At 36.5% G+C, this 12,290-nt stretch overlaps 1 protein-coding gene across 1 annotated transcript; it reads left to right on the forward strand.

Moving 5' to 3' along the window:
• Window positions 1-1,327: 1,327 nt before the first annotated feature.
• BJY04DRAFT_233259 (uncharacterized protein) lies at window positions 1,328-4,382 on the forward strand (the record flags this gene model as incomplete). The annotated part of the gene is made up of 2 exons (XM_073719935.1): window positions 1,328-2,113; window positions 2,156-4,382. The coding sequence occupies 2 exons, from the start codon at window positions 1,328-1,330 to the stop codon at window positions 4,082-4,084; spliced, it is 2,715 nt and encodes a 904-aa protein (XP_073564664.1). The 3' UTR covers window positions 4,085-4,382.
• Window positions 4,383-12,290: the final 7,908 nt, after the last annotated feature.

Below are 12,290 nucleotides of genomic sequence, written 5' to 3' on the forward strand. Positions count from 1 at the left end.
GACACAACAGATAAATAATCGAAAATCGCGTATCATGTCATGCCTAATAATTTCCAGGCCCTCAATTTGATTAGCCGGATATCCCTTACGTCGATTCAGTCAGGAACACCCATGTCTTGAAAGCACGTCCCAGGAACAGCCGCGCAATTACAGGTTGCACAACTGCCAGACTAATGTCTCTCCAATCCCATGGACTGGGGTTCACCCTCATGGATCTGGTCCAGCCCGTCCCTTTGAGACTTGCGTCGGCCGAATAATGAGGCGGGGCGAGAGATGGGTGATTGATGGAGAACAGGCCGGGACTGAAACGACTCAAAGAACGAGCTTAGGCGGGAGAGTCAGAGAGCAAAGAAGTCTATCTTGTGCTGGATTTCCGGTCGACTATATCAGGCAAACTTTCGGATGGTGCAGCAATGGTTCAGGCACATCCGTTATATCATTCCACCGCATCTGCTCATCGAAAGTCAAAGCCCTAGCCGAACTAGTCGTCGAACTGCGGATTGAGGATCGCCCCTCAACGTCTCTTCTTATCTTTACTTTTTCCGCCATGCCCACTTCGAGGCTGACTTCCTTTTCAGTCGATCAATAGATCCACTGCTTGTGCATTGCGAGCAGCGCTCCTCGGATTCGGCCTTTCCCCTCTTGGTTTTGGTGGCTTCGAATCCTAGCACGGAGGAATAGCTCTGCTTTGGTCCGACTTTATCTCTCAATTATCGACAACGAGCCGCGGCCCTCATTCGGTGTTGCAGCACGCTGCACTCTTCCAATGCGTGCCAATTCGACGAAAGATATTCCCGACTACATGGTTTTGACATCTGAGCGGTCTTCAGCCTACCCTTCTTAAACGCCAATGACCCTGAATTTCTCTTGTCCGGAAATTTTTCTTTTCCTCTTGGAGAGACTATTAGTCCCCAATGTTTGGAATTGCATTTCCATCTGCTAGCTGCTCGTAGATACCTCCCGACTCCCCATTACATTCTGCACAATTTCTTGGCTTCTTCACGTTTGGTTTTTGTTTGAGCTCTGTGCCCCCGATCCCATGGCGTCTATGGCCTGAGCACATTTCTGGCAAACGACTCTGCCCCTGGGAAATTTCCCGAGAAGGAGCTCTGTGTATGAAGTCTTTATTTCTTTACCTCGAACAAACGCAATTCCGTCGGATGTTATCGAACGCTGAACTTCGCCTTTGACCTTGATACAACACCATTCACAGCAGCTGCGAGCCATGATGCAGAAGAACAACGCGTTTGAACGGACCCTCGAGGCGCCGGGTCCAACAATCCCAACGTATCGGCCCAGTTCACAATCGTCCAAACGCACGTACACCATGTCGGCTCTGGCGCCAAAATACCAGCAATACCTCTCGATTGCAGACGATATACATTCGACCGAGCAGCCAAAGACGCAACCAAGCAGTGAAAACGTCACGGAAATCGTCCGATTCCTCCAAACCCATCAATCCGCACCAGCACCATCGCAATCGACCGGAGCAAAGGACATGTTCAAGGCAGGACAGAGGCGCCTCAAGATGGCCCTCCGGACCAAGAAGGGATCAGAATCAAAGAGCAAAGGTGAAGAAGGGACTCGTCAACTAGCAGCGCTTCAACAGCATGGCTCCTTCCCACGTTCCCAATATCGCAAATGGGGGCACAGAAAAGGTGCTGCGTCCGCTGCGTCAAGCTCCAGATCTCTTTCTAATCTCAGCTTCAAGTCGGAATCGAAACGTGATATCGAGACTCTTGGTCGGCCATGGCTGGAACACCCGCTTGAAAGGAGAGATGAACCGGGCTCCAAGGCGAGTAGTCAGGTGTCATCGCTCGACCTCCGTGACCTTGCATGTTTTGTTGACGCGCATGTGAACTTTTCTGAGTTTGATGATGCCAACCTTGCTCCTTATCCTTCCCCAAGCGAACAGCAGCTGAAACCCTCAACGCCGGTTTCTGCCAATGATGTACCGCATTCCTTTATACCATCTGAATTTGCCAGAGCTTCGAGCCCCAGCCCGGTAATCAGTCGTCAGAGTAGTAGAGACTTGCCTATTTCACTCCGCATCAACAGTCCGGCTCAATCACCGATCGCCACCGAGAACCATAAGGTGAGCTCTTACTCACACGTGAGTGGAAGTCATGAAATTGGACATGCTGACATTAAACAGCTCGGAAATCGGCCTTCGAGAGATTTGAAATTAAGCACCCCAAGCACATTCGCAAAATCTCCTTCCAGCCTGTCACCGAGCCCTAGGTCATCGGCACCAACGACTCCCATCCTAAAGCTATTCCCCGATACGATTCCCCCGCGCATATCAAGCAAACCGGTCTTGCGCATCCCTACCCCCCGATCGTCAACCCCAAGTCAACCTCTTTCTCCAGTTCCGGGCTCTCAGAGCACTATATCTTTGCCTTCTGTTGTTGAGGTAGACCATAAAGACTCGAGAGCGTCATCAAGCAGTCTACCCAAGATCCGAGAGGATGCTCCGGAGGCGCGGGCAAGGGAACAACCTACAAGTACGAAAGTAAAGCAGCCACCGATGAGTGCCGTGGAAAGTCGTGAGACCGGGGAGATAGAGGCGAAATATATCCGTCGCCATTCGTCTCTACCTCCAGGCGCCATTGACGCGTTCCCTCTTCCTGCTCCAGCCAAACCTCTGCCCATTGTACCCAAGCCATCAAATGAGAGCGTTGGCGCTCGGGAAGCAGCACAGGATGTACCAAGAGATTTACAAACACCCCAACCTGAGACAAAATATGCAGGTCCGGAACCGCCAGTTAGTCTGCCGCCGCATATCAACGTTTTGGAACCAAGCAGTCCGGAAAACAGCCTTAGATCTTCACGAGGCCGCGACTCTCCGTTCCCTCGAATTGTTGACAGTCCTCAAGATACAATTGCAACTCGACCCAAGCCCTCGATCATACCGGCACCTATCCAGCCTCGTCGTGGCTCACTTGGAAAAACAGGAAAGACAGGCCGAAGTCGCGAGGACAAGGTCCGTTCAGTCATCATGAGAGACCTTGCTAGTTGCCGCCATCAGAAAAGCTCAAGCAGTGAGTCAAAGACACAACAACCAGAGCGCAAGAAGGAGAATCAATTGTCTCTACCTCCCCGAGTTGATTCCCGACAAGCCTATCGGCATTACCAGAGAAAGATCTCACCGGGACCCTCATCACCGCCTCCTATGGCCCCTCCTCCATCAAACCCTCCGCGACACACACTCCCCAGCCGAAGATATTGTAGGTCGCCGGCAGCTACGATACCCGCCACGATTGAAACTTTTGAGAACCGGACACGTCCAAACTCTAACAGGAATCATCGCATATATCCCAGAGACAGTATACAAAACGAGGTCAAGCCTGAGAGAGAATCAACAGAGCGTGGTGTTGATCGGCCAGAAACGCCTTTACCATCTTCTGATGACGAGGGCCCAGTCGGAGAATGCTATTGGAAACCCCCGCGCAAGCCTCAAGGGAGGCGAAATCGAGACCGACCAGCGCCGATTGCCATGGATGAACCCGCTTCAGAGAGGGGACGGACGATGAAGAAACAACACGCTACAGCCAGCAGAGAACCTCCAACACCCCAAGCAATGAAGAGACGAGGCCTCGCAAAGACCTCCCAGTCACAACTCGGGTCAAACGACCACCATGCCTACGACTCCAATGGCTATCGCGAACCAGAACCAAAACCGAATCCCTCACTCGAAGGTCGCATCGAGCACCTCGAGCGCCAGAACAAAATTCTTCAGGCTGCTCTTCTTGCAGCATTAGACGTCGGCGTCAAGCAAGATCTATCCAGTCTACTTCAAGCGTCGGCGGTATCATTACCCAACAACGTAACGCCGCCTCTTACCGGACGGTCCTTTTCCTCAACAACAAATACATCCGCATCAGAGTACTCAGTCAGGCAGAATGGGCGTCCTTGCACCGCAGAAGCCCCCTATCACCCGGATAGTTGGCGCGGAAGCACCGGCACTTTCGATAGAAGCCACTACGACAGCGACGAGGAGGAAACCCGCAAGCTCGAGGAAATGATTGATGAGTTTGATCTTGACTGGCTGTCAGATCGATCGAGCGTCATGGGTCAAACCTGACCTCTTAACTTCCTTTGCTTACTGTCCAGCTCTCGCTAGAGTGCGACACTTATTGACATTCGTTCTGCATTTCCTTGTTGTCTCGAAAACGTTTCTGCATCTGCATTGCACCAATTATGATCACTGTCTCTTACATGATTTTATAGCTCTACCTGTACCTTGCTCTCGCTGATTGATCCTTGACTGCGCTCTAATACTCTCTCTGATGTGCCTTTCCTTGGTGATACCTTCATACTTCTGTTGGACAGCCCGATTGCTCGTACCTACTTGTCCTTGAACAATTTCATTTTCAAAGATGCAAGTGAAAACCGCCGATCCGGCTGGTACTTGCAATGGCCTATCCTCATACGAATCATCATTTCCTTAATTACACAGTAAAGTTGCTCCTTGTAAAGTAACAGTCGTAATTGTTCATGGATAGTGCACAATCAGCTAGTTAGTTAACGTAATTCCCGGGCGGCCGGTGCATCCGGGCGGCCGGTGTGTTTTTCTCCACCACCCCCAACGCGTATTCCACCCTCAACTTTCAACAGCCACTATGCCACCATTCAGGCGTAAATCAAAACAAGAATTGATTAAGTAGGAAGGCAGGATTTAATGCGCGATTCAAGATATTAAAAACAAAAAATATACGAAAATTGCGCCCGCGGCGCGTTATTATAATATTTATCCGAATATACTTGTAGGAAGACTCCGTAGTCTTTAACTACAGGCAGAACTTCGCAACCACTAGTATAGGTTATCCCTAGCTTAAGAAAATATTTTAATAGCATAAATAGTATCTCTTAATATTCGTGGAGCCCCCCCCAGGCCCTCGCGCGTCCGTGAGATAGTAAAAATTATCCTAAAGGAGTATAACCCGGCTTATACACCTATTAGATAAAACTAGGTAACTGTTACGGAAGAACAGACCTCTGGCTTCTTCCTAACCCTGGTAACCTCTCGTAAGCTCGCAACGCTTGACTTAACTTACTTAATCCTTTCTCTAAATAGCTTTATATCTAACTAGTATAAGGACTAGTTACGGTTAGGGTTAAGCTTAGTTAAAGTAGGCAAGGCTAAGTATCCTATATATAGGATACCTGTAGAGTAGTTCATACGAGTATATTACTATTCTAAAGGTAACTCTAAGATAATAATTTATATTAATCACGAAAAATAAGTAAGACTAGATATAATAGTAATAAGTATCTTTAAATATCCTTTGCTAGTATACTATTCTAGTATACTATCTTTATAGTCTTTAACCGGGTACCTAGGTACTATCCTAATATACTATTCCCTTAGTCCTTTGCTATAATATACGCACGTGACTTTTCTTTATAAGTGTCTCGCCGGGTAAGCTCTGTTATATAATAGTTAGTATCTATTCGTGCTTGTTAATATTACTAGGTCTATTCTAATACTAAAGGTAGTTAATATATTAAGGGCCTAAATATTATAATAGCGTAATCTTCTGTGGCTGTTAATATTTTTTTCTTAATAATAGTGTCCTGGGATACTATTATCTTGTTATAATATTACTAGCCTGTATTATTCTGCCGTGTAGACCGCCTGGCTAGGTTCTTAATACTATCTCCCCCTCTTCTTGCTTTTCGTCCCGGAAAGTATAAGTATTATAGACCCCCCGCACACCCGTAAGTCCTGGTTCCCCCTTTTCTTCTTTAAAATAGCTTACTATGCCTCCTAAGTATAACTACTACTAAGAACACTGTCAGCAGGCTAATATAATTGCTTCTAAAGGTTCCCCTGTTAAACAGTCTTGTAGTTATTACTTTACTCGCGATATTCCTTGTATTATAAATTTGAAAAATCGAAATTATATGTTGTGTACTTGTCGTGGTCGGAAATACGAGAAATAATTTTATAGTAATAAGAAATAGAATAATCTTAATTAAGATAAGGTAAGGCTTGCTTTTAAGCTAGAAAAAACCTAACGCGTCTAGTTAGAATATAATTAAAAAATATAAAAGGTAATATTAAAGATTCTTTACCTTTAGAAATAACAGAAATTCCTTAAAGATTATAGTGCTAAGATATTAGATTATAATATAATAGTAATAAATTAGTTAAATAAGGAGGATCCTTTAACTACTAAAAATTACTTTAAACTTAAGTACCTAGCTAATAAATATAAGGTTATAGTTACTTAGCTAGCTATAATATTAGACTAAGCTAGTCTAACTTAAATAATTAGGTCCCTAATATTCTAGTAAAATATAGACTTTTTTACTTTTAAGATCCCTAGTAGTACTCTTAAACTTTTTTCTAGTAACCTGTTAGGTTCTTGATAGGTTCCTAGGTATTTTTAAAGGTATTATAATTTTTTTATTTTACTAGGTATTAGGTTTTGCCGCTAACTTGTTTATAGTTTAGAATCTTTTTAACTTTGTATTCTACTTTATTTATTTTTTTAATTTTTATATATTTAGCAAGTTTAGCGTTAATAAGTACTAGTTCTAATAATAAGATATAGAAAACTAGGTATATATATTTTATTAAAGCTAATAACTTTAGTTAATAATTAACTAGTCCTAGTTACTTCTTAATTTTAAATAGTCCTAAGCAGACGTGGTCTAGCTTTATACTTAGTTATTTTATTTTAATATTTTATTATAGGAAGAAGATTTTCCCCCCTTCTTCTAGATCTGGTCCCTTAGATCTTTTCTTATTATAATAGGTTACTATTTGCATGTTAATAAATTCTAAGTCTCTTAATAATTAGGCTTAGATTATTTTTAATTTATTTATAAAGAGGTTAGCTTCCTTAGCTATTAGCTCTTTTTATAATAATTCCTTATATATACTTAGGTAGTATTTATAATTAGTTTTAAAAAGTATTATACTAGTTATGCTATAAACTAAATTATTATATACGAACTAGGCTATTAGTAGGTTATCTTCCTAGTTATCTTATATATAATTCACGTAATATCGCAGATATTACTTAATAGTTTAGTTTACTTTTTTTATTTATTTATTAGATTACGGTTAGTATATAATAGTTATTTATAGCTTAATCCTTATTTAGTCTATAACTAACTTCTAGAATTTTGTAATAAATAATTTATCTCTATCTAATATAATATATTTTAGTATGCTATAATTTATAATAATAGTATTAATAAATAGGCGACCTATGTTTCTTGTGGTTATAGTTATTATTATTAGTACTAGGTAAATATATTTTATAAGTTTGTCTATGATAACTGCGAGATAATCCCTTCCTAATACTATAATTAGTAAAGGACCCACGAAGTTAACTATAATCTATTCTTATAGTTTTATTAGTACTTCTAGGTTCTGTAATTTCTTATATAAAGCGTGCCTCGCAGGCTTATTCTTAATATAGCTTTCGTATTTGCTAATATATCTTTTAACTTTTTTCTTTATATTTTTAATATAATAGTTTCTTGCGATTTTTTCACATATTTTATTAATACTGAAATGTCCCTCTGTTAGACTGTTATAATATAATAAAATAATCTTATTAATTAGTGTAGGTAGAATATAGATTAATCCCTTAATTTAAATTATACTGTCTTAGTACTTAATCCTGTTATTTAATACTTCTAGGATCTTTTATATAAGCTTATTATTTTTTAAGATTTTCTTAACCTTGTCTAGGACCTCTAGTCTGCTAACTTTTATTATTACGGCTAGGATTATTAGGTTGTTTCTAAGTATTCTATCTTTGTTAACTCGTAGGATCACTAGTTTTAGATTTTTTTTTTTATTTTTATAGTCCGGCCTTTAGCTAAGGGCGTCTGCCTGCGCGTTCTTAGTCCTTTTATAGTATACTATCTTATAGTTAAACTGTGATAGTAGTTCGGCCTATCTAGCTTATTTTCTTATTAATACTTTAGTTATTATAAAGTAAGTTAGATTCTTATGGTTAGACCTAATTATAACTTAGTATCTTATACTTTTTAGGTAGATTTTCTAATATTTGAATACTATTATAATAGCTAGTAGTTCTTTGTTATAGATATTATAATTTGCTTCTAGTAGTATAAATTTTCTTAAATAAAAAGCTACTAATTTTTTCTTATTATTAGTTCTAGTTTAGGTTATTATAACTCTTAAAGCATAGTCTAATATATTTGTTTTTATTATTATAAGTAGAGCAGGGTTATGCTATTTCTGAACTAGTAGGTTTATTAGCTTTTCTTTTATTTTTTTAAAAGCCTTTTATTACTTATTTGTTTATTTATAAGGAATATTTTTTTAATAGCCTAAACAGGGGTTTTATATTATAAGTGTATCCCTTAATATAGTATTAGTAATAGTTTAGTAGACTAATAAATTATTATAGTTCTTTAAGGTTCCTTGGCATAGGCTATTCTTAAATTACTTTGACCTTTGATGCTTCTGCTTAGATACTATCCTTGGTGATCTAGTGCCCCAAGAACTCTGTTTCCTTAATATAGAATTTATATTTTTTAAGCTTGTATTTAAGATTTGCTTTCTATAGCTTTGCTAGTATTTCTTATATATCTAGTATATATTATTTAAAGGTTTCTAAGTAAATAATAATATTATTAATGTACATGCATGTGCATCTTGGCAGGACCTTTTATAGTACCTTTTTAATATATTATTAGAATAATACTAGTGTGTTAGTTAGCCCGAACGGCATAACCTAGTATTTATAAAAACCTTATTTTATCCTAAAGGTAGTCTTCTATTTTTCTCCTTCTTTAATCTTAATATAGTAATATACGTTGGTTATGTCAAGTTTTGTAAACTATTTCGCCCCGTGTAGCCTATCTTAGATACTATTAATTAAGGGTAAAGGGTACTAATCCTTAATTATCGCGTTGTTAAGTAGTTAGTAATTAATATAAAGTTACTCCTCTCCTCCCTTTTTTAGGATAAATAGGATCCCGTGTCTTATTAGAGACTTTGACTTTCTAATAATCCTAATAGGTTCCTTAGTGTTAATGTATTCTTTTAGTAATTTATTATATTTATTATTTAGTAGGATTATCTGTTAGTAATCTAATACTTTTCCTTCCTAAATAGGTATAGTGTGGTTATAAGGCCCGTGCGGTAGTAGCGCCGGGTTCTTAAGTTTCTTAAAAATATCTTGAAATTAACTATACTCTTTTAGGACTTTCTAGAGTAGCTTAGTATTACTTATAACTACTACTAGCTACTAAGCTTCCTCCCTATCTCTTCCTTTATTTTTAATAATTTTATAATATTATCTTATTTTACTAGTAGCCTAACTAGGAATATTTATTAGCTATACTTGCTTTAATAGCTGCTTTATTACTATAATAATAGAAATAACTAGACTTTTTTCTTCTAGGGTTATATAATTACCTCTAGGTATTAACCTTCCTGCAGGTTATTTAACTACTTGCTTAACCTTATTTTAAGTATATTACTAGCTACTAGCCCTAACTAGTGCCTTTTTTTTTATTTATAAGTATTTTTTTTTTATTAGAATATCTTCTTACTTTAATTAATATCTGGGTTATAATCCTCGAGCCACGGGATCCTTAATACTATATTATACTTGCCTAAAGGGGTCACGTTAAAACTTAGTTTATAGTGTTTCTTATATATTATTATAGGTAGTAGTACTGATTTAATTATTAGTTTAAGAGTTCCTAGGTTCTTGCTATTTAATCTATTAATTAGCGTAGGAACTTTCTTCCTTATATTTAGTAATTTATAAAAGTTTATGAATTTAGGGTTTATAAAATTACTAGTTACTCTTAAGTTAATTATAGTGTTTGCTAGCCATCTATTAACCTAGATTAATAATTTAAGGTATTATCCTTGCTGTATTACTACTAAGAATCCTAGTAAAGCTAGTTTATTGCCTTCTAGGGATTCTAGCTCCTAGTTAGGTATTTTTTTATATTATAATAATATTAGTACTAGTCCTGCCTCTTTCTTTCTTGTATTATAGTAGAGATATAGTATTTTATAGTAGTAGAGCCATGTCTTAAATATATAATCTAGGTATCTCCTGTACCCTTTGCACGTGTAGTTTATTTAATAGCACAGATATTCTGTGTTATCTTTAATATATCTAGGCGCGACCAGGTTATACTCTGCTAGTTCTTTTAGGGTGTCGTGCTATAGTACTAGATACCTATGCTTATAGCAAGTAACCTATAGTTACTAGTTATGCTCTAGGTGCTTAATATAGTACTTGTAGTTATACTATTAATAGTAGTAATATTTATAATTAAGTAGGCTTCTTTACTTCTTGCTAATCTCCTTTAAATTATTATAATAGTCTTGGTTATCTCGCCCGCAGGCTCCGCAGAATTATAGGTATTTATTATAAAACTATTTATATACTACCTAATCCTTATTAGTCCTGTCCTAGCATGTTAGCTAGATATAATAATATTAAAATATAATTTATTACTAGAGTTATTATTATTCTTGCTTAATTTTAGTTCTCCTATATTCTTAGTAATTCTATTTTATAGTATTAGGCCTTCCCCTATTACCTGGTAGTCCGAAAGAATCCTTAAATCTTTCTTAAATAAGGTTTTTAATTAGGGTTTTAGGTACCTTAATAGGTTCCTCCCTGCTAGGATCAGGACCTTTTATTTAGGTACTAAATTATTTATTAAGAGGGTTAAAATCTTATGTAATAGCTAGGAATTTGCTGTGCTCCCTTTCTTAAACTAGCTTAGTAATAGATTTATCTTTATAAGTCCTGTCTAACCTCTTAACTTAGTTATTTTATAAAATCTATTAGAATTAATATTTTTTTATATAATATTTATATATAAGTCTACAGGCCTTGCTACTATAATTAGTATTATATTTTCTAGCCTAGATATATATATAAGCTTCTAGCTCTATATTAGTTATGCTATTAAGAGCTTATTTATTTTATTTACTTTAATCTAGAAATAAATTACTTAAGTATTCTCTTGCCCTTAGCTCCCTAGCTTAGTATAGTATATACCTAACTAGTTTTTCTATTTCCCGGGTAATTCTTATAACTTTTTTGTAGGTTAAAGGCATGTTTATACTTTCCGCATGCTCTGCTTCTTCTAGGGATATAGTAAAAGGATCTTTTTCTCTAGTCACGTTAAGTATTATTAGCTCTATAATAATATTTAATTATTTTCTTTATCTAGAATCTTTATAGTTTTTCTAGCCCTGCTTCTTTTTTTAAGAGTAGTCTACTACTTTATAGCCTGATTTACTGCAGGTAAAATATAGATTTTTTTTTTAATACTATTTTCTTTTTTTTTAGAGAGTATTATATTAAGGTTTATTAGTTAAGGTCTGTAAGAATTATTATATCCCTGATTTCTTAGCTAAAATTATTATCTAGTATTAGCGTGGTTTCCTCCGGTCCTGCCGGATTAATAGAAATATAGTACTTAGTATTTATTATATTATTACTAATAGTAATCTTTTCTTCTCGCCCGTAGGTCTTGGAGTTAGTTATTAATTTATACTACTTGCTTAATTATTTCTTTAATAATCTTAGGTCTATTTATAATAGCTATCTTTTTAAGGATCTCTTACTTAAGTCTTTCCTTAAATTACCTAATAAAGGCCTTGTTATCCTAAGATATGCGTGATTATAACTACGCAAACTTAAACGCGTAGTAAGATATATTACCTGTCTACCTTAGTTATCTTATTTCTTATTTAGTATTTTAAGTAGTATTAATATTGCTAAAAGTATCTTCTAAGTATTTCTTAAAGATATTATAGTTTATAAAGATTTCCTTGGTGTTATTAGCTATGTTATTTATATTAGTAGTTTAGTATTCTTTTATAAAAAGTTTAAACTATTTATAAGCTGCCCTGGTAAGGTAAGTAAAAGTAAAAAGAACTTTATTTCCTTGTCCTGCAAACTTATTCTTATTAATATTAAGATAAGTATCTATCTAGGTCTACTAGTACCTAAGCTTAGATTAAGTATTATTAAAAGGCTTAGGGGTTTTAAGCTTTATAGTTTTTATAGTAAGTTTATTATTAAGTTTAAAAACCTGCTCCTAGAGCTATTTAATTATTCCTTAGGCTTTACTAATAAGAGTAGTATTATACTAATTAAAGTTATTAGTTAAGCTATTAATAATCGCGGCTTAATTATTAAGCTGCTCTTGCATAATATAAATAATAGACTAAAGTTATTTTATATTAGTAAAGGGTTGGTTGGCCTGCTAATTTCCTCTAAAAGCTATAGTAATAGTTGTTTTAAGTTAAGACA

Source organism: Aspergillus karnatakaensis, assembly GCF_047715665.1.
Source record: "Aspergillus karnatakaensis strain CBS 102800 unplaced genomic scaffold BJY04scaffold_95, whole genome shotgun sequence".
NCBI lineage: Eukaryota > Fungi > Ascomycota > Eurotiomycetes > Eurotiales > Aspergillaceae > Aspergillus > Aspergillus karnatakaensis.